The following is a 24,657-nucleotide window of genomic DNA, read 5'->3' as shown; positions in this document are numbered from 1 at the left end:
ATCACATAAAAAATCTTCCTAATGTGAGGAAAACTATCTTCATACATATTAAGTACAACCTAGTCAAACAACCACTTTGAACTGCCATTATTAAAGCAAAAGCGTTATTACTCCTTTATAAAAATTTTACTTCAGAATTTAAACAAATTAATTAAAACTAGATGCCTTAATGTATACTGTATACAAAACAAACCAGATGTTTGCAATTAATAAACTATACTTCATGCAAAACTCAATAAGTCGGTCCCCTCTTTCATTCCTATTGCCCAACCTGTATTTACCCACAATATTTTCTCCTTGCCTTTTCCAATTTCCAACTGTTATTAAATTTTCAGCCAATTTTATGTCTTTAATTGCTACATCAATTTATTTGTATACACACGCTACCTCATCATCATCATGTGTAGTTGGAGGCATATAGACATCAACAATGGTTGTCGGCTTAGATTCTGTTGCTATGCATTTTGAAATACTCTACTCTTTTCCCTATCTTCTTGTTCATTACAAAACCTACTCCTGTCTGCCCCTTATTTGAAGCTGGGTTTATTATTCTAAAATCACCTGACCAAAAGTTGTTTTCCTTTTCCCACAAAACCTTGCTAATTCCTACATCTACATTTAACCTATCCATTTCCCTCTAAATTTTCTAATTGACCAACTTTTTTAGACTTTTAACATTCCATGCACCGGCTTATAGAATATTATTTTTTAATTTTCTGGTGACCCCTTCCTTAGTAGTTCCCATCCGAAGATCCAAACAGGACTAGTTTACCTTCAGAATATTTTACTAAGGAAGGCACCTCCATCTTTGTTAATGAAAATGCAGAGACCATTTTCTTGGGGGAAAAAACAGCTGTAGTTTTTAATTGCTTTCAGCTGTGCAGTACTCAGAAAATTAAGTGATATTGATATATCCATTAAAGTCCTCCTGACCTACGCTCTTAACAACTACTGAACAAGCTTCTGCCCTCTTTCCGGAATCATTCCTTAGTCTGGCTCTCAACAGGTATCTCTCCAGTTGCACCTTCAGTTCAGATACTCTGTATCACTGAACACTCAAGCCCCTCACCATCAGCAAGATCTCATTATTCATAGACGGAGACCACTCAAATATATGTAGTTTAATATGTACTCCTTGATATGAATTTTAAAAAGCCACATTTCATCTTTCTTTTGTTTCTATTTTAAGATTTTTTACAATGTTATTTCTATACTTATTATAATAATCACAGTGCATCATATTTGATCAAATGGTATTTAGTTAGTTAAAAGATTAACTCTAAAAATCCTTCATAAAGCACAAACAATATTGGCTAATACATTTCTTGATTTTAAACTATGATTATAGTAATATTTCTACAATGTTTATCTTTTTTTAATGTAAGATAAACCACACAGAATTTACATAATTTTTTCTTCCTGTACAAAAAGTATATAAATTTTTGTTAAAATTTGAATTAAAAAATTAATGCAAAAAATATAATTTTCTGGATGGACTTGTGCAATAGAAAATTTGGTTCATAATTTTCAGAAAATATGGATTTAAAAGAAAACAATTTAATTCCTAAATTACAGTTTGTGACAAAAAACCATCAAGATAGAAATATGGGCAGCCCCCTAAAGGTAATAAAAAGGAATTCATATAAGCTTCACCTATTTTTTTCTTTTTCTGTCAGAAGGAAAGAACTCTTGCCTGGAAGTACTGACAACAGGGATGATATTTTCAGTCATTACTGTTAAAGTAAAATAGTGTGACTACTTTATTTTGCAATGGATGTCTCATAAAAAAACACGTTTGCTATTTTGTTAGATGCTGATTAATGTTTCTCTCCAAAATGATTTTTCAAAAGAAACATCATTAATATTAAAATTCACTGAAACTACTTTAATTTTTGTAATATCTGCTTATTTCATGTATGATATTTTAAAACTCTAACACATAAAAAACCTAACATATAACAAAGAAAATTGACATACATTGATGAGGACTTGTAGCACAGTTGGAGGTACAGATCCGTTAGATATCCACAATGCCGTCATTCTGGCTAACTTAATCCTCTCATCTTCATTAAATCCTTTAATAAATACTAATATCTTCTTCATCTCCTCTTCAAACATTTTTTCCAGGTACTTATATCGTCGCATCAGCTTGACAAATACCTATATAAACACATCAAAATACAACTTATAAAAAAGTTAATCTTGTAAAATTAAAATTTGTCATCAAAGTTCTAAATATGCAAGGTTTTAGATTCAACAATTTCCATCAAGTGAAACAATTCCTTGTTACAGAATTCAACAAAAAATTACTCTGGACATTAATAATTAATTTTCTTTTTAATTCTATTAACATAAAACTTTTCAAATATTAAAAAAATTATCTTCAAATGACCGTACCAAGATAATGCAAAAATAAGCATAAATCACATCATTAACAATAAATTTCAGAGAATATTATTCCGTAGTGATCAACTTACAGCTCTGAAGTAAAGAAAGATTAATACCTTATTTAACAAATATTTAAAATATGGATTACGAACATATTTTCAAAAAATTCAAGATTTGATGGCTTTTAACACAACTTATAACTCCTCTAATAATTTCTTCTACTTATATATATTCTAGTTTTATATATACCAGGTAGGGCATGAAGACCTCCCACATTTGGAAGGAGGGGTTACTGTGCAATCTGTAGTGGGAGTAGAGAGGTGGTGCAGGTCTCATGCAGTTGGTTTGCCTCTACAGTTTTCAGTACCCATCATGAGTTGGACTGGTGAACATTGGGCTTTGTTGCTGAAGCGTATTATGAGAAAAACCAGTCTGTAACAGCATGCAGAGTGTTCCATACACACTTAGCGCTCTGTCGAAATGCATCTGTACCAGATTGAAAAACAATTATTCTATGGATTTCTAACGTCAGGCAACTGGATCCACACAGAAAAGAAAATCACCTGGCAGTTCTAGGGCCGTTAGAACGCCATAAAATTTGAAAACAGTAAGAGCATCCATTCAGCAATCGCCAAAGCATTCTGCTGATAAGTATGCCACAGCACTGGAGATATCAAGTTGGAGTTTGAGGATTCTGCATGCTGACTTAAATCTGCATCCTTCCAAGATTATGTAGGCTCAAGAATTAAAATGAATTGAAATGTTGGAGACCTTTCTGCACCCCAACCTGGACGACATGGATACAGAACATATGTGGTTTTAACAGGACAGGGCCACAGCCCTGTTTCTCCCACATGTTTCTCGGAGTGTTGAGAGAAATGTTCCCTGGGCGACATGGGATGGCAAGCATGATCACTAAATTTAAGCCCATGTGACTTTTTCCTTTGGGAATACCTAAAGGAAAAGGTTCAATCTCTTGAGGACTTGAAGGAACGGATCTGACAGGAAATAAACACCATTCCACCTGAACTAACCCGAAGAGTGATGAAGAACTTCTGAAAACATCTTCAGCAATGTGGTGACTGCCATCATCTGTATGATATAATTTTTAAACCCATTAAACTGTTTTTATGTGCTTTTCAGAAATATATTCAGTTTTTTCTAGATATATTTTTTTCATTTTTAACACCTCTTCAAAATGTGGGAGATCTTTACGCCCCACTATATATATGCATATATTAAATTAAATTCTACTCATATGTATATTTATTTATATACATTACACTGAAAATCTTTAAAAGAAAGTTAATTAAACAATATATAAGTTGAATATGAGATTATAGTAAAATCATTAAATAAAAAGCTTGTTATAATGACTTTAAAAAATGAAAAAACTGATGATACAAAGTTCTTCCCTAGGCTGCAATCATAGACATCTGCATAGAAACAAAAAAAAGTTTATAATATATTAATAAATAACAAACAAAATAAAATTCTACACAATACCTGTTCATGGGTGCGCATTGATGACATTTCTGCTGAAGCTCCAAATACACAGGCGTTAGTCCTGCATACTTTGTCTCCATCTTGAGCAATAGATCCGCCAGGTACTATAAAAAAAATTATTAGAAAATTAAAATTATTTTGTCATTTTATCCCTAGAATTGCTAATTTATCAACTCTGATATGAGACTTATTTCAAATTAACCTTATATTAAAAAACTGTAAACTTCAGCTGCCTTCATCCTACATATTATTTATAAAAATAAACAGGCAACTACAGATATACATTTTTTAAATTAAAATTATTATTACTTTATGCAGCTAAAGCTAATTCCAAGATATACATTTGAAACAAAAATAATAAAAGAAATGTCTTAAATAATGAATGGCTTAATTCAATGAAATTCTTGGATTTACTGTATTTTAATTTTCATGATTACAAAAATGTAATCAAGGGTATTTCACCCTATTAAGTGTTGAGCGATTTCTTCTATTGCTAGAGAAATACAGGATGAGCAACATAAAACTGAACCTCTTAACATAACCGCTGCAGAATTGGTTAGTAATGTTGGAATGAAATTTTATGAATGATATGGATAAATTAAATAAGAAAAACATAAAACATAATTTAAATGTTGCATTTATTTACCACCTTATTGTTATAAAAGATGTTCAAAATGATCACCCTGGGCATCGATGCACTTTTGTGCTTGACTGATCATATTGAGAGTCGTCTAGTGCAAAATGTTATCAATTGTGTTGATTTATCGTTAAATGTTTATCTTCAGTCCATCAATATTGTGGGATTAGATGCATATACTCTCTCTTTTAAGCAGCCTCAAAGGAAAAAATTGCAAGTAGACAACTATCTGTCCACCAACAATTTTTTCAAGAAGCCAGTTTCAATTATCAAATCGCTTAGGTTTGTCTCCTTCAGTTGTGGCACAATTGTAACATGGTAAATGGTTTCAATTTTAATTCATGAAGAATTTTATGACAAAATTTGTATTTAACACCAGATTGTTGGGATAACTTGTGAGTGATTTTTTTTGACTGGCAGTAATTCGCTTTTCAGTATTGGCAATGGCCTGTGGAGTTCTAACAAAAGGATGCCTATTTCATTTTGCATTTGAAACCGAACCTGTTGTACGCCATTTTTCAACTAAATTGTCTGTACTACTCTCTTCGCTAGGGCACAGGCATTTGTAGATTTTTTCTACAAATACTCAACATGATTTTCAAACAACCCAGGAACGAATATAGGCCTCAACTGTAGCTACCCTCTCCTGGATTGAATAAGGCATTTACATAAACACAACTGCACTGCACTGATATGTAACCACCTGACAAACAGCAGCAACAATCAATAGTAACATATACATCCACTAGTCGTGCTAGATATGTGAAAGTCTGTCATAAAGTGTGTTGGGTAGCAATTTCATTATGTCTTTGGTTTTATGTTGCTCACCATGTAGTATTAAATATAGAAACAGTAGCACTGCCATTAATGCTACTCTATCCAATAGCACTATCAAAAGATTTCTGTTGACTTAAAATTTCTCTCTTTTAATATAATTAAAAACTTTTAACTAGACCGAAAATCATAATGTACGTAGAAATTACCGAGTAGTCCACCGGCGATTAGGATATCAAAGAGGGCTTCTCCGTAACGTCTATAATCATGTTTTGAACCCGCAGTGTCCAGAAATTTAAAAACTGCCTCTAAGTCAGCTCCAGCCTTGTCCAACCCCTGCAAAATGGAGTCCCGAAAACCAGCTGGATCATATTTTTCTTTTTCATCTGAAAAAATAACCAACCAAATAAAACTAATGAAATCAACATTATTTTCAATTAAGATTATTCATTGTTTTTAAAAAATAAAATAATATTCTGAATACAATAGGAAACAAAATCCTTAAAACGAAGATACAAAATTTTTTATTTGTAATCACAAACTACTCACAAAATTAAGACAAAAAGGAGAACATTTTCCAGGATATTAATGCTACACTACAGAATCTAGTGAAATATTAGATAAGGAGAAAATATGAAACAACTTCGAATTATTTATTTTAGTACTAAAAATAAATATTACTAAAAGCCAATTTCTGATAATAAATGAAAGATTATGTTCACTTACACCTTTTTTTTAAAAAAAAGCTAGAACTAAACTAATAAAAATTACAGGTATTAGCTGAAGTAAAACAATTGAGTACTGAACTGAGCAACTCGGCATTAATATAATACATAATAAGTCCATGTTATCCCAATACTCCTCCCACAAAAACAAAGTAAACAATTTAAACTTGATATATAATCCTGAATAATTAATACATTATACACTTAATTTTTTTTATAATTTTATTGAACTTACCTCTTTTTCTGGTCTTGATGCGTTGACCTGATAGTACTGGCTTTTCTGTTTTCTGACTCATACAATAACTGGCTGTAACAACAAAAATAATACAAATTAAATTAAAATTGCAACCAGTTATTTTTACATTAAAATTAGTATTATCTAATTGGCAAAGAATTAGGGGGTATGATGGCAACACAATTTCTAGATAACAAGGATGTTGTGTGGTTCATGAAATTATAATGAAATGCTTGGCTGGACCATGTAGTAACTAGATGTCAGAGGAAACAATACAGTTCTCATGAAGACTGAACATGAGAAGAAGAGGTAAAGACTGAGAAAGAATAACATGAATGCAGAATGTAGAGCAAATGTCTGAAGATATAAAGATTAGAAATTGGTGGGAGGATTTGTATTGCCAGGAGGAGCCGAAAAGCAACAACATAAGTACAGAATGCGCCAAAAAATAGAGTACTTGATTTCACGCAGTTCTCAGGCATGTGTCCGTTCATTGGCGTATTGTTGCATCAGCATTGTGTGTTATTAGTGGTGCAAAACATTGTACTGTAGAGTTGGAGTTGAAAATTGGTATCACAACAAAGGAAAAGTTTTTACTGAGGAGCATTACTTTCACTCATACGGAAATGGCAATCAAGGCAGGCCAAGTTTGAAGTTAGTGGCAAAACAATACCTCAAACAATTTTGCAAGATGGCACTGAGTAAAACAATTATGTTATCTATTATTATGAAATTTCATCGTACTAGTAAGTGCATTGTGTCAATGGAAGGGAAGGTCTGGTAACTGTGTCCACAAATGAGAATTATGGATGTGTCCTCGATCAGGTTTTGGAGCCACCTAAATGAAGTCTTCGACGAATTTCCTTGAAATCAGTAATATGTTGCTTCGGCGATTATTTAAAGACGTAGGTGGATTTCCGACCTGAATTCAAGTTGGACAATAAAAATAATACAGACTAACAGCTCCAGTACTGTATAATTTGGCACATACTATATTTCAAAGAATTGTTGCTTTTCTCTACTGTTAACTAAAACTCTAGTTAAGATTTTAATATAATTAAAACTTAACATAATTTGGTATATTAAGAAAAAAAAAAAATAATTACCACTAGAAGATCATTCAAAAACCAATACAAATACTATTTTCTAAATGGGAAAATTAAGGTTATGCAAAATCTATTACTCTATTTTAACACTAAGCAATGGTGTGCATTCTATCACTAATTAACCTGAATATATAACATGCACTAACATAAAATACTGAAATAATGATGTAGTATAATCTTAAAAAAAAAATAATAAGCCAGAAAAATACAAAAATTTACCTAAAACAACCTAAAAGATTAATTTGTAAATGAATAGATTTGAAAAAAAAATATTAATTTATTAAAAAAAAAATATTTCATGAAAAAATGTGTGTGCACTTGATAATTTAATTTCTGTTGCCTAGGAAAACTATTACTGAAAGAATACATACATTTAAAAAAAGAAGAAAGTAATCTAAAACCACCATATTCTAAACACAATAAAAAAATGTTTTTTAATGAAAGAAATTTTGTAATTCATACTTATTTACATCTGCTGGTGTACAGCATAAACGGCAAAAAAATATTTTTACAAATTACAATTTGTACAAATTTTCTCAAAAAAATTAATTTTTTTAATTAAAATAAATAGATTTGTCTAGCAACACTGATGACACTTTGGTTTTAAAACTGTTTTACTAATTATGCTTCTAATTATAATGTAGATCAAAGTAATCCATGTTTCTGATATATCTAGTCATACAGTTATATATTACTAAAATTTCAAATCTACTTTGCCTAAAAATGCCAGCAAATATTACAGCAGCATGCTTTTACTTCTAATTCTAAGACTTCTCAGTTTATTAAAATTATAATTATTCTGTTACAATAAAAGAATTAATAAGAAACGTGAAACAAAATCCAGACTACAAATTAAATTAAATATAATGTGAAAATTAATCCAGTAACATAGTCAGGCAGAAACTGATCACCTTCCCAGTTGAACACTGCAATAGAAATTCAAGTTAGCAGCCACTATCATTTGTAAAAATACATCAACAAAAATGAAAATTAACTTTTCCTTAATCTTATAAAACTAATTGTAAAAAAACTTTCAATATAATTATAACTAATTTATTTTAGTATTTATATATATTCATTTATTAGTAACTACATTTTATAATTAAAAAAACTAACAAAAACAATGTTTTTGTTTAAAAATTCTGTTTAAACTCTATTCTAAGTTTAAAAATTCTGTTTTAATTCTGAAAGGTAACTATTGTCAGAACCTCAGTTTGTGTTCAAACAGAGTAAACCCGGTAAGACTACAAGATTTAATTTACTTTTTAAGTTGAGCATTACTACATGTAATCAAAGAAAAATAATTACATTACCACTTTGCCCTGCAAAAATAAACATAACCTCACAAATGATAATTATAAATTGTACAACGCAAGGAAAGATGAGTAAGTTTTTTGAAAAAATAAATTTTTATTTATCCAAAACTGAAAACTTCCTAGTCCACAACTAGTGACTATATTTACAACTATGAATCCCTTAGTACAAGAAACCCATATGCAAGTTTGATATATATTGCAAAAGTTACTTTCTTGACATTTCTTTGGATATATATATATATATATATATATATATATATATATACATGCCGCCAAATGGCTTTGACGATATGTGGCACTTAATAACCTTATGGTAGCCCTGTAAAAGGCCGTTTTTTGAGTTAGCCTTAACTCAAAACCTTGAGTTAGACTTCTGTCTTGTGCATGCTCTTTTATTGGAGCCTGAGGGTGGTGGGGCTGCTATGATGGGAGAACTGCATGGCAGGAGTGATGCTTGTTCCAGCGTATACGTATACTGTGCACCAGCTCACATCTGAGTAGCTACTGCTTGTCCACCGATATTAAATTAGGCATATATGTGGTAACAATAAATAAATATATATATATATATATATACATAAATAGAATAGTAGCTTTGTATGGTATATAATAGCTGTAGATGTAAAAATAATTGTGACAGTTAATACACAAGGTCTCTACAATCCTTAAGAGTCTAGGTGCTTCCAACTGATGAAGTATTAGTACATATATATGTACAGGAAAGATAACCGCTTATTTAAGTAAATCCAGTAGTAGTTTTAACAAATTTTAACTAAAAGTAAGTACACTATAACTTTGATTCTATGGAATTATTTCTACAATTTCATTAATTTTGATCAAGAAACTATAAGAAAGTTGGGCTATGTATACCCGTACTGGCTATTTAACATCTACAAACACACTTAAAATCAAGTAAATTAACATTAAATGACACTTAATATTAACATCTAACTTATGAAGTCATCTAACTTATGTTATAAACAGAAAGATATTTCTGAATATGTTTAATTTTTTATAATCCATTTTGAGATGTAATAGTACACACATAGTTGGAAATGAGTACAATAATTCAGATATATAATGTGCAAAATATGTAAGGGGTGCATATTATATTAATATTTTTAACAATTTGCATTTCATAAATTAATCCTTAATTTATAATCAGAATCTATTTATAAAAAACAAGAAAACAAATTTATAACATTAAGTATCAAGAACTTAAACGCACCAGCAGATAGATATAGCAAAAAAAAATTTGTATACTACAATTATAGAAGTGTAATACGATTACACAACACCACACTCTTTAACAATAAACAAAATTATACAAAGAACAAATATTACTATTATACAAAGAACATTAATTATGATTAATGTTCTTTAATGTCACCTTTCATGACAGGACCAAATTAAAAACAAATGATTATAAACCCTTAATTCAGGGCCAACTTAAAATTACAAAATTTAAGAAACAAAACTAATAGTGTTACTATTTAATCTAGTTAAATAAAAATATCATAATCATGAAACCCGACATATTTTGCTGAAATATACAGAATTGCAGAAAAACTTCTTAAATACTAACAAAAGTGGGTTTTATTATTTTTAAATATAATCACATAAACATTACAGTCATTAGCAACTCAAGATCTGTGTAACTATCAGTAAATATGTAGTAGTAGTCTTGGAACACTTAGGCCAATCATTCCTGAGACATGTGGTTAATTGAAACCTAATCACTAAAGAACACCAGAACACATGATTTAGTACCCAAATCCATATAAATGCAACTGTATGTATGAGGATTTGAACCTTAGAAGAGTGGGTTAAAGCTGTCCAGAATGCAGTCGGAAGTAAAATGTTTTCTACAAATATTATTCTAATTTCTAGTAAAACTGTCACCTCATTACACAAATAATTACATTTTAAAAATTAATTTTAATTAAACTCTTCAATTCACTTTATATTAATATATTGCAGAGATTGGTTCCTCTGTACACTGTTTATCTGAAATGTATCATTTGAAAAAAAGAAACTATAAAATAATAAGATTGTTCAAGTTAAACATTTGTGAAGCAACACAAATATAAAAAGAAATGTAACTGTTACGATACAAAAAAAATCTGATGTGGACATCACATGACTTCCTTGTACGCCTACTAAATTAATTACATACATATACACATTTTGTTAAAATGAAAAGTACATAGAATTTCATTTGGGTTTCATGGGTTATAAAACCACCACAATAAATATCTTTCATTAATTAATAACTTCTGATATTTTTTTTATTCTTATTGTATTACTATTTATCGTAAAAAACCTTTTTTCAATCAGAGGTTAGTAATTATTAATAAATCAATATATTTAAATTAAAAAAAAAATTTAACAAAATGGATATGAAGTCTGATTTGAACTGACATGACTTCACCTTGTAAGATCCAAATATTTCATTAATTAAAATTTTATTTGACTATAACTCTGGAACCAATGAAAATAAGTACCACTTATGATATATATCGTTAAAAAGCTCTCGATGAGGGCTTATTGCTGCAGTTAAAAAAAGTCCAAAATCCAAATTCTTTTGGATTTTGGGCTTTTTTGGACACTTTTGGTTCAGTCGATTGCAATCAAGTGAACTAGATGTTACAACAGTCCTAATCCAAAATTTCAACATCCTAATTGTTTTTGAGATATGCGAGATACATACATACGTACAGACGTCACACTGAAACTAGTCAATATTGATATTTTCGTTGAAATCTGTAAACTAAAATTTTTTGCAATGACAATACTTCCTTTAATTCATACAAGGAAGTCAAAGTAGGAGCTGAGAAAAATATCAAAACTATTGCAGTAATCAATTGCTCATGCGTAATAAAAAAAAAAATAGTTATAGTCAAGTTAATTTAGGGTGAATACAATGAGCAATGGCAGCTGAAGACCAGTTCAGTTTCAGAAAAACCTAAGTACATGCAAGGCCATTGTGACTTTCAGACTAATGAAAGAAAGAAGGAGCTTTAACAGAATGAAGTCATTCAACATGGGATCTGATAGTAAAATGTTAGTTTATGTAAAATTTCTTTTTGTACATTTTAATTTGGTAATTTTTGTGAACTTTTCCTATTTCCTTTACCCATTAATGTACAAGAATGGGGTATCTGTGATATGAGTGGGAGTAAGGTAGGGTTGGTTAAATGCAAAAGACTATTAGGAGAAAACTCAGTAGGAGTGTCTCGTGAAGAAGAACTAAGTTGGTGAGTAATATAACAGTTTTCAATAATTTGATAAAATTTGGAAAGGATAAAAATAAATAGGATAAATTTATAAAAACAGGTTTCCGAGGTCACATGTAATATTTTATCAAGACAAAAAGATTAGCACTAGACCAAAAATATTTCAGTTAATTAAGCAATAAGACCAAATAATGATACTAACAAACTCTGGTAGTTGTGCATAAGCATCCCATCAAATTTATTTTGTCAGTTTTATGGATAACACCTATTTTTCACTTTTTCACCTTTTTTTGTGAAAAAAAAACTGCCTTTTAAACTTATATATTACCTTAAAAACCCTCAATTTTAAAAATTTATGTTAATAATAAACATGTTTATAAAGTAAAGCGAGAATTAGGTTATGTTTGGATATTATATGAAGTTCAGTACATAGGATTGTTAGGTATATTTAATTAATATTAAATATAAAATTATATATGGTACTTGATATGGTACTAGCTTATTATTCCTCATAAGCTTTGAAACTTTTTAGATTTTTATTTATTTTTTTAATCAATGCCCATATGTAAATGGCAAGATGCTGACAAGTACCCGAACTTTATAAAAACAATTAATTTAAACAATTATGTTTAACGATTTTCTTGATCCTGAAAACAGCCTGAATGATAAGTAGATAACAGAACTGAATTAAATGACAATTGATAAGATAATAAATAATCAATGTGAATGAAGGAAGTGGGTTCTATGATGTTTGAAACTGCAGCCATTCTAAGCCCCTAACAAAATTTTAATATCTCCTTTAATATTAGAAGTAATATACAACCATATTACAGAAATGTGATAAATAAAAATTATATATATATATATATATATACATACACAAATAAGGGTTGTCTGAAAAGTTTTAAGTGTAACATAGAAAGACATATTTTTTTCTGTCATACTTTTATTTTTCAACAATCTCCTTACAAGTCTATACACATTTTCCAGTGATGCTCATAACCTCTTTAACCCTTCCAAACAGTATTTGGCATCTTTTTCCGTAAAATAGTCGTTTACGTATACGATAACCTCCTCATCCAATGAAAATCTCTTTCTTCCAAGTGAAACTATAAGGTTAGGAAACATGAAAAGGTTGTTTGTGACTAGACCTGGTGAATGTGGTGAGTGGTCAACCAATTGAATGTGCAATTTGTGAATTTTGGCCATAGTGACCGTCGAAGTGTGAACAGGCGCATTGTCCTGATGGAAAAGCACTTTCTTCTTTTTCAAATTTTCAATTTCTGTATTCAGCTTGTCAAATAATGATGTATAATACTGTCCTGTTGTTGTTTTACCTTTTTGAAGATAATCTATAAGCAAAATTCCATTACTATACCAAAAAAAATTCCTCACCTTCCTGGCAAATGAACCCACCTTCGCCTTTTTCAGAGCAGGTTCATTTTTGCAGTCCGCTGTTTTGACTGTTGTTTCGTCTTAAGTGTGTAGTGGTGGATCCACATTTCATATAGTTATGAATCAACACAAAAATCTGACTTGTTTTGCTTAAACTATTCATTCGAATGCATTTTTGGTCCAAAAAGTGAGCAAACACGACAACCAACATGCAGATAGCTTACGCATATCCAATTCTTTAGTTAATATATGACAAATACGTTCTTCGATTTCTCTAACCTTAATTTGTTAGTCATCCAGTACCATTTCGTGAACTTTTTTGATGATATTGTGGTGTTTGCAGTTTTTAGCCATCCCAAATGCTCATCATCAACCAAGCTGGTATTGACTATGTTTAAATTTAGCTGCCCATCTTTTCACGGGTGCAAATGATAGGACAGAGTCCCCATAAACAGCGTCAAACTGTCTTAATTTTCATAGGTGTACTGCCTTTCAAATTCAAGGATTTAATCACAGAACAATATTCAATTTTTTTCCATTTTCACAAAAACACTCACAATGACTTACTCAAACAATTATTAAACAACTGCTGAGCATCCAAAGTGGCTGAACATTTAACCAGTGCCTTTTAACACATGCGTAAATACTTTCCCTAACTTTTGTTGACGAATGCTGCCATATTCATGTTGAGGCCCAAAACTTTTCAGACAACCCACATATGTACAATGAAATTTTATGCAATAGTATTTGATAATAACTAAATCAAATTTTAATGCTTATAATCTAATTTAAAAAAAATCAAATTTGTATTGAGTAATATGCAACAATCATACTTTGTTCCATATTACTGATTATAAAATACTGCATATGTTGTTTGAAGTTTCTCAAACTTAAGATTCCAATGGATTTCCTCATACCACAAGGAGTTATATAGTTCTTCATTAACAGTGGGTTCACAATATACAATGCATAATGATTAAAATTATGAAAATCAACACTTTTTTTTGTAATTAAATAATTAAAAATTATTCATCTTAAATGATTCATATCAGAACAGCATTAAAGCATAAAACAGGATATTAATTAATAACATCTTCAAATGATACATTATTTGAAAATTGACTTTTCCAATACACTATAAAATCTTTTGTGAAATACGAAACAATATTTGAATAGGCTGAGAACAATTTAATATCAAACAGATATCTTACTTCTTTTCTTAACAAATTAGCTGTTAACTTCATTCTGCATGGCATTTCTGCAAAGCCACAAGGGTGCTACCATCCATTCTTTACTACTGTACGTTTTGTTGTATGTCCAATTCTCTGATTAAATATTTGGTACAAGATTTTATGAGTTACATTTTATACCATTTACTAGCCAAACAGTGAAAAATTTCAACCTAATATTTATCATTATTTTTGGTGGATCTGCCTTCTATCAACACCACACATACATTCATGCATTTTTTAATTTGTTGAATGAAGAACTAATGCAATTTTCGTTCTACTATTGAATCTCCATAAACATATATTCTTAAGTTGTTCTGCATAGATCTCAATTTTTGTTAGGTCACCATTTGTTTCAGCAAATAGAGTATTGAATTTCTCCCTAGTACAGATTCAAAATTGTTGTGTACATTGGTTTTAGAATAACCCATACAGAACTGATGGCAACTATAGAGTTGGCAAACATATGAGATATTAATTAAATAATTAGCTTTGCATGCCTTAGCAAGTCTAAACAGATCTGCAACCTACACAAAATAAAAACTTAAGCTGAAAAAAAAGGTTGAGCTACAACCCTTACAAAAACGTTTTTACTGTAGATAAATTATAAAGAAAAAAAATCCCATTCAACTACTACTAACAAAAAGTGGGTACTTACGTATTAACGCCACCACAGCTACAGCTTTATTTAAAAACAAAGTAGTCAATTGATTTCGGTGGAAAATGGGCCGATATAGAGTTTAACATAATTCAAAACAGTCTCTTTATTAATTTTAATAAATGGTTATTTATATTTATTTATTTTATAAATATAATTTAACCAAACTTAACCTATGCTCGCTAACCTTGACTTGACTAATCAACACCGTAATTTTTTGAGTATTTATTTAATAAATCCAGTAATTAATGCAATTATTTATTATTTAAATAATCAAAACACTCCTGTTAATTAGTCAAGGTTAGTGAGCAAAGCGAGCGTAGGTTAAGTTTGGTTAAATTATATTTATAAAATAAATAAATATAAATAACCATTTATTAAAATTAATAAAGAGACTGTTTTGAATTATGTTAAACTCTATATCGGCCCATTTTCCACCGAAATCAATTGACTACTTTGTTTTTAAATAAAGCTGTAGCTGTGGTGGCGTTAATACGTAAGTACCAAAAAGTGTTTTATTTTACTATACCAAATTTAACAAATTAATACTAGAGAAGATCTATTAAAAACTGTGTTAAGAATATTTAATTTTATACAAAAAAGACTACAACAAATTTCTATAAATCTCTGAAATAAATAACAGATATCTTGAAAAAATAATAAATAAATATAGGACGAAAAATGATCTTCGCTAACATTATTTCTAAAGAAACACAATAAATTAATAAAAATCATAATAAGCACTGATTATATCCTATGTAAAAACAACACATATTAGGAAGAAACTTAATATACATATCCAAAATAAGCCACCTGGTTATCTAACTTGTATTTCAAGGACAAAACATTTAGAAGTGCCATAATAAAACCGCACCCTAACTTGACCTATCAATCAAGAGTATTTCATCACTAATAAAATGCAATTTAAAAAGAAGTGTGATTTTAATGATGAAAGCAACAAAATATATTGATTCTAACAATAGAAATTTAAGATATACATTTTGAGGAAGTCATTCTTACACTACATGCAGCTAAAGAGTAGCCAATAAGTCAACATTAACAAGTATGATACCACTATAAAAATAATTTTCTCCGCATAGCACAGAAATCAAAACTACCTATAGCTCAGAAACTCAATTATAAGTTAGTTTAGCTGGTCTATTGTTACTTATGTATTTTCATCTTAAGATATTTATAACTTTAAACCTAACTAAAAAAAAAAAAAAAAAATATTTATAAAAAAATACAAAACACCATGAAATAATAAACAATGCTTGAAACGAACTGGAATTTATAAAATTTATCTGAGAATGTAAGCCATTGTAATCATATTGATGTTAGAAGATTAGTGCTGAACAAAAAGGAATGAAATAGCATCAAACCAAATCAATGAATGTCAAATTAATTAATAAAGCAATTTTTATCATAGAACTAATAAAAACACTCATCTCCAACAAACAAAACTTTAAGAAATAGAATGATCTCAATAAAATACTGACATGACAAACAAACATATCAGCACTTGTTAATGGGGAGGAGCCACTTGATTTTCACTTTTTTCTATTTGTATTTTGTAAGTTAATTACTATATTTTAAGTATCACTTTTGTTAATAAGTTGTATACTTAATGTTAATTAGATGAGGTTAGCAAGGGTTAGGTTATGTTGATATTGTACAAAGTTAACTACATGGAATAGTGATTTCACTAAACCAAGCAACTTATTTTGTAAACAATATATATTGCAAACAGAGAACGGCAAAAATAAAGTGCCTTCCCCACATTAACAGAAGCACTAACAAACCAAAAGGGAGGAAAAGAGAAAGAGAACATCTGAGAGGTAAATTTGGTAAACCATTCAAATTGCACTGCACAATAGCCGAGACAACCAAATAACAATTCATGGAATAATTCTTTTAGTTACCAAATATTTAATTCAAATATTTAGTTACCATTACTCATATAAAAACAATCTCTCGACCATGTAAGAAAATAATTAACACGTAAATAATAAATCATTATAAGATACCCTTTCAAACATGTTTATTCTATGTGCAAACAATAAATTATAAATATTTCCTTAAAATGACTCAGTTACAATATAAAAAAAACACACCAGAAACGGAAATTTCTAATGCTAAAAATGTTATCAATAATACCACTAGCTAATATCTGCAGTACCTTGTACAACTAAAAAAAAAACAATGCTATACATATCTTTTAACCTAATTTAAAAAAAAAACACAATAAATATACAAGGTTCTGGTGAGTTTAATACACAATTCTTTGAATTAAGATATACGTAACTCTGAGATCACGGAAAAATAATCTGTTAATAACAACAACAAAAATTACAGGTTCTGCTGCAAACAGATGTGCAAGAACACTTTATTCACGATCCACACAAGAGTAAAACAAACAGAAAATCACGTTGTAATAAAATAAGAATATAAACACTTAAAAACAAATCATTAAAATTAAAGTTCATGCAATAAAATTATAAGCAAAAACAGCCACATTACACAACCTATTCAACAACCAAACTTTCTGAAAGTAAAGGTAAAATTAATTACATAACATTTTGATACGAACATTTAATACACTTAAACAGATATATCCAAAAATGAATTCTTTAACATTAATTAAAACTTAGACAAAGAACTTGAGCTTTCTCCTTCAATGGTGAAAGAGGAAACTGCCTATTTTGACAAAACAGCCAAGGTTATTTTGGAATAATTAAAACACACTGTAACAAAAACCAACACCAAATCATTAATTATGAACACCAAAATTGAACGTAATGACCAAATTAATACTATAAAAATTTAAGTACTTACGAAGAAACCTGTTAACTGGCACCAGAAATTTCTTTAGAAAGGCGCTTAATGATATTTAGGTTGTTGAGGAAGGGACTGAGCAACGTGTGACGGAAGATCCGGTGTAAAGGTCAATATACCACCAAAATCTGATTGAAATCTTCTGTTTTTCTTTTAAAACCCTTAATTTACATCTTTTATTGCGACTTTAAAAACAATTCTAAAAAGAATGAATGAGGCAACACGTAAAAATCTAATTATGAATAGTGTTACGTATGAATAAAAAGGATAGATTTCTGTATTAAATGTTAAGTACTTAAAATAGTTTATATAACATTCAAAATTATAGCTAAATATTTTTTTTTGCTACAATTTAATATTTTTATTCATTAAGATTCTAAAGAATTTTTTATACTCCCTGTACTTCTAAAAACAAATGACGTCACATATATTGAAACCAATGACTGAAACGCAAATCTAAGAACTTATTTTAAATATTAAATTACGCTTTTTCTAGTTCAAGAATTATCAGTTTTCTTCAACGATAAGTGTTCAACATTAACGTAAATAGAATTGCCCGATGTGCTTCTGTAACGATAGAAGCTATATCAGAACATTTATTCTCTTTGTCAGAGAATAATGTAAAATAAGAGCTCTACTTTTGCTTAGTTACTAATTGAATGTGATAGTGGTCTATGTATCTGTATCATCTTTATGTTTGTATTTTGTTTTAGAAACAGTTTTATTTTATTAATTGAGAACAACACATAGTAAAAAAAAGAAAAAAACAAAGCAGGTAATCAACTAATAATATACATATACAATAAAATTAAGAAGATTAGAAAGAGTTTTTTGTTTTGTTAAGAAAAAACTCATGAACAATTTATATTAATATTGCAGACTAATTCTTTAATGCTGTTTATTAAATGTTTTTTCACTCAACAATGTTTTGCATAAAAATGTATCACTTCATTTTAAAATTATGAATGGATATTCATCATCTTTCTTTCAGCATGTAAAGTTTTTAAATTATAACCTAAAAGTCTAGTATAAATATAATATGGTAAAGTGAAGTGTAGCTCAGTAAACGTTAATACCAACATTAATAAAATTAAATAATACATTATTATATCTTCAACATGTTTTAGCAATATTTATAAATTAAAAAAACTGTGTGTATTAAAATGTTTGGGGACTACCTTTAACAAAATTTTTTATTAAATCACACACACACTTGCAAATTTTTACACTGGTATACCACTACTGTATGATAAGTTGTTTTTAAGGAATGATTATGGGAATTATTTAAATGATGTAAGTTAATTATTTAATAAAAAACTTATAAAAATTTAAAAAATGTGAAATAAAATTGAAATTTAATGATAATTCTTCGTAAACATACATCAGACATGGGAGGAGTGGTTTAATACATAAAAACATTTAATCTCCAAAAGAAATGTTGTCAATTTTAGAATTACTATTACAAATGCAGCTTTACACTGATTGAATTTTGAGAGCTTTGTAATCTTTTATTTTTAAATATCTTTTATATGAACTATAAATCAATTTGATCTTTAAAAATCATTCATTGATGAATATAGATTTAAATGTGAACATAATAGCTATAATATCCTTGCCAGGTAGACTTAACATTACTAATGATATGGGCTGTATTCCATTAATGATAATAGCAGGATTTTTATTGTCCAGAGTATATTTTTGATGTCTAAGTAATATTTGGATGTCTTGATAGGTGATAAATTTTCAAGGGTTGCCCAAACTTAGCAGAAAGATCAAAGCATATCTTTTTGAATAGAAGTGTCTTAGTTGTTAAGCCTATTATCATCAATAATTATTTATTATGTATTTGTGTATTATGCAATTTATGAAAAATTATATTATTCTATCTTGGGACTAAGGTCCCAAAGTCTGAGAAGTTTTTCAGGATACAAAAATGAGCTGTCAGAGCTTTCTTTGATGTCAGTAGGACTCGTGTATACTGATGTTTAGTAAATAAAAAATTCTGTGTGTAATTCAATGTGTTCATATGTACTAATGATGAACAAAATCTGCTTAAAAAATAACAATGTTTTGAGGAAAGATAAAAAATGTTTCCTTAGGCATGTATCGCATCAGACAACATAGCATATGATACTTCAGTCTAAAGGAAGATTCTTACTGTGGTTCAGATCCTGTTTTTTTATAAATTATCAAATGATCTAAAAGATGTTTGACCAGTATATTTGAAAGCAAATTAGCAGATCATTTTTTTGCAGAACTAATGTTAATATTCTGCCTTTGGGAATTCAAATAATTTTAATTAGACTGAATTTTCTAAAGTGTTTAAAAATATTTTGCAATTAACACATTCAAAATTGTAATTTTATTTTGTACTAATTTTATTTGTTTAAAATCTTTACATGTTATTTAATTCTTGACACATTTTTATTAATACAGTTAAAGTAATAATTATTTTTATGCACTAATATGTACTATTATTTTCACCTTTTTATTCATTAAATATGTAATGAACTATGGTCAAGGTTTCTCCATAATTTACCCTGATTTTTTTTGGTTAGATTGGGACCAGTTCCTTTTTATTATAAATGGAATAGCACACCTCATCACTAATATTGCCTAAATAATGTATGATTGAAGAGCTGGGAATGAAAAACGGGAAAAACCAAAAATTGATATTTTACAGGAGTGAAAAAACTAACCCAATACCAGGCAAAACAACAGTTGAGAATGAAAACAAGATAAAAACAAAGTTTTTGTTGAATGCGATTTATTGATTATTTTAATGTAATACATTAAAAAAATAATTAGCATAAAATTTACAAAAAAAAATATATATATATAAATCTATATATACCCTAGACATATAAAAAGGAAATTAATTATTATTAAATTCTATTTACCATTACCATTTGTCATCTTAAAATGTTTCACCATTTTCACTGTTAGTAGAGATTATTTCTACAGGTTGAAGTTCAGCATACCATTGTTTATAAATGGTGGAATAAATTTTTCTAAAAGTCTCTTGATATCTGTCAGTTTCTTACTGTTCACTGGAGTGGGTTTTTGATAGGCTTGTAATACATTATTAATGACTATATTCTTTCTTAATGCTATAAACATTTCTGTTACAAGCTCTACATTGTGACCTTTTGTCACTGTTATTTCATATACAAAAATTTTATATTTGGAATTACCAAACATTCCATTTTCATTTTCTATTGTCTTAAAAAATGGAGCCAATGAAGATTTAAAATTCTTAACCATATGTTGCTACATGTTTATAACACGAAAATGCTTTTGACGCACTTTGAACAAGTGAATACTACTCTTCTGGAATGTACACATTCTTTTTGTCATTTCAATTTTCTGCCACATGGACTGTATAAATGGCCAAGTTCAGAGAATTGTGATAGATTTTTTTAAAACGTTTTGTTGCAGTGACAAAAGACAAATATTGTACAACTGATGAGTTTTTATTTTGTCTCAAACTATTGTCTGTAAATATGAACAATTTTTTTTTCACTGAGATCGACCAAGTTTTCAATATAACAATGCAGAAATGAAATGGTCTCATTGGCTCCTTTCTTTGCAACAGCTTCCTTGTACATGTACATGTACATGTTTGATGTTTCTGTTTTTGCAGAGTAAAAACATTGATTATAGACCCAAATCTGTCAACTGTAAAAATGTCGGCTCTTGGTAGAACAGGAAGGGGGAAATTCTGTTTATCTAAGCAAAATACATCAACCAACAGAGTGGCTTGCTTTTTGTCCTTAAATCAGTATAAAACTCATCTACTTTAGCAAAATGTATAGCTTTGTCATTTTCAAGTTTGTTTTAATTTTACATCATTTGCATAATCTATTTTAATTTTCAATTTGTGACAAATAGAACAAGTGTCAGATTGTGGTTTTCCAAATGAAATATTAAAGTTAGTTCTAACACTTGTAATACTTGTACATAATTTGTGGTCTGCATTATATACCTTTATTAATATTTTTAAAGTTTTCTGGTTCATATTTTTCCAAATACAAGGATTGAATTTTTTTAACAGATAACTCCGATGACAGAAATCAGTTTTGGCTGGCTTTTTTAGAGTAATAAGATTTATGAGCTGGAAAAGATTGTGTGTGAGTTTTGATCTTATCTACTACTACTTCTGGCTTTTATTTCCTCTTGAACCTTTTGATTTTCTTCTATTGTCTGTTGGAGTGCTTCCAATTCTTTTATATGCAGCTAATCTTTCTCCTCTAGCTTTTTTGATTCTGTATAGACCACAGAATGCAGCCTTGAATACATAAAATTCTTTACCATCTTTTACCATTCTTTAATAAAGTATTTAAAATGATTATTTGTTTTCCCAGAATTACATTTTTTGGATCACCGGTAACACCTTGTCTCTTCACAACTAGATCAGGACATTGTCTGTATGTCTGAAATAATTTTATAAGACCAGATAAATAAGAATCTTTAAAATTTTTCTCAATTAAACCACTGAAATTCTTAACATTCTCATTTTTATTGATGATGTAAACTTATTTAAACATTTACAGTCTGCAGATTTACACTCAGGACAAGTTTACCTTTTGTAAAAAAAATAAGCTTTTAGACTACTAAGATTATATTTTTTAGCATTCTGTTTACAGTTTTTATAATTTTGTTTCCACTTCTTTGTTTTTTTAATCACAATCTCTTCACTACTGCAAACTATTTTCATTATCACTGATATGAATCTGTTTCCAATTTTTATCATTTTGTTTCTGTTTCTTTGTTTTATTAACTCTCTTCATTACTTCTACAACTATTTTCATTATCACTGACATGAAAATCTGGATTACAGTCTTAATCATCACTGAATACTGTATTAGACATATTGCAAAAATAGAACTCATTTATTTTATGTAATAATAATATGCACTTACTTTATACCCAGTATTTTTAGGTTAACGGACAGAATACATCCTGACCCCAAAGGAAAAGACACCCACCATGTAATGTTTCCGGTTACCACACCACCCCCTCTGTACCTAGCCCTGATAGGCTTTACCAGAGGTCATCTTCAAAAATCTCAGCAGTAGACATATTGCAGTTTCAGGTCTGCCAGGATGCAAGCAACATTCCTATTGGTATACTTCTAACAAAGGTGGACATGTAGAAACAAAACACATCCCCGTTAGTCTTAAAAGAAAACTGAATTCGCAATCTTTGAGTGAAGGAACTTAAATCATCTACACCTATCTAAGGTGGTAAAAGTGAGTCCGATACACAATTGAACTAAAACTAAGACACACAAAAATAAACCATATAATAACTTGTAAAGAATTAATAAAAACAAAGAAACAAGAACAATAAAAACAAGAGACAAAGGAAGCACAACCGGGGCTAAACACCCTCCACTATTCTTTCTTTTGCTAGATGAACCATGAATTCTTCAACTGTAGACCATTCGGCCTCGTTACCCCAGTTCAGATGCAGATTCAGCACTGACCCAAGAATGTCGACAAATGATCTTGTTACACTTCTCGTCATATTTCATGCACTCATACAGCACATGACAAGTGTTATCTAACACCTCGCACTGTGGACATAAACTTGTATCAACCAGGCTGAACCTCGCCAGCTTGCCCAAAAAGCACTGCGTCCCAAAAGAAACTGTGTGACATACTTTTTTGGGGAAATCCAGGAGGCGCGCCACAAGCATCTAATACTGTTGTAGAGATAATGCGTATACTGCCCATCTTCTGTCTCATCCCATCTAACTTGCTATAAATCAAATCCATATATCCATGCTGCTCGATTTCCCAGATCTTTTTTGAAGTCAACTCACCCAACTTCCTAGCAGCATAATGTTCCTGCCTTTCTATTCCCAGAATATCAATTGGTTTCACTTCTGCAATCACCAAGATTGCCTCTCGTGAAATAGTTCGGTAACCACCCGTTACTGTCAGCAACATAAGTCGTGGGCCCGAGGTAAAATATTCCGGTAACTTGGAAACTTTAGCCATTTCGCCCAAACAGGCGCTGCATATAGCATAATAGCCTCGCACACATCTTTGTACAAGATGCTCATGGTCTTAAATTTAGACCCTAATCAGGATTGACCATACGTCGCATTCCGAAGAAGGCAATACAGGCCTTCCGAGACGTATTGAAGCTGCTTCTTGAATTGCAACTTCTCATTCGAAACACCCCGAGGTATTTTTGAGCCTAAACATATTTAATACATTGGCCTGCCATCGAAACGCGGGCTTGCCAAACGACCCTTGAGGAGCATCATAATGGTCTTATCCTTGCTGAACGTCATCTTGTGTTGATGACCACACAGCTCCAATATCCTGCATGCACGAGTGGCTCTGAGCTCAACCTTCCTCCGCGAGCATCCTTTGACCAGCAGGAGCCCGTCGTCGGCATAAGCCACCACGCGTCACCTATTGGGCAATCTCAGCCGTAGAAGAGAATCAAACTCGACCACCCACAATAGAGAACCCAACACACTGCCTTGGGGACAACCCTTAGACAATATCTTACCAATTTCATAATTATCCTCGCGGAGCAACAAATCCCGATGACTGAAATAGCGTTGTAGTACCTGCAATTCGCTGCCAGTAAAATCTCTT

General features: G+C 29.9%; 2 protein-coding genes across 4 annotated transcripts in view; one reads left to right on the top strand and one right to left on the bottom strand.

Annotated features, from left to right (window-relative positions):
* The window catches only part of kra (basic leucine zipper and W2 domain-containing protein kra), a 35,374-nt gene extending 17,183 nt beyond the window's left edge, over positions 1-18,191 (bottom strand). The window contains exons 1-5 of one of the 2 annotated variants that reach the window (XM_075366479.1): positions 18,041-18,191; positions 6,266-6,337; positions 5,515-5,691; positions 3,895-3,998; positions 1,978-2,160 (exon numbers count right to left, since the gene is read on the bottom strand). In XM_075366479.1, the coding sequence (XP_075222594.1) occupies positions 1,978-2,160; positions 3,895-3,998; positions 5,515-5,691; positions 6,266-6,326 (525 nt within the window). In that variant the 5' untranslated portion in view covers positions 6,327-6,337; positions 18,041-18,191. Of the gene's footprint in view, positions 1-1,977; positions 2,161-3,894; positions 3,999-5,514; positions 5,692-6,265; positions 6,338-17,795; positions 17,828-18,040 lie in introns of those variants that run through there. The other variant, XM_075366480.1, reaches the window with a different exon arrangement.
* Positions 18,192-18,696: 505 nt separating this feature from the next.
* Positions 18,697-24,657, top strand: part of LOC142325117 (uncharacterized) — a 64,856-nt gene continuing 58,895 nt past the window's right edge. For both annotated transcript variants that reach the window (XM_075366471.1, XM_075366470.1), the window contains exon 1: positions 18,697-18,815. The gene's annotated coding sequence lies outside the window, so the exon portion shown is untranslated. The remainder of the gene's footprint in view (positions 18,816-24,657) is intronic.

Source organism: Lycorma delicatula, chromosome 5 (assembly GCF_047948215.1).
Source record: "Lycorma delicatula isolate Av1 chromosome 5, ASM4794821v1, whole genome shotgun sequence".
In the NCBI taxonomy this organism is placed as follows: Eukaryota; Metazoa; Arthropoda; class Insecta; order Hemiptera; family Fulgoridae; genus Lycorma; species Lycorma delicatula.
The sequence above is the reverse complement of the archived record's forward strand: the minus strand, read 5'-3'. Positions and strand labels throughout refer to the sequence as shown.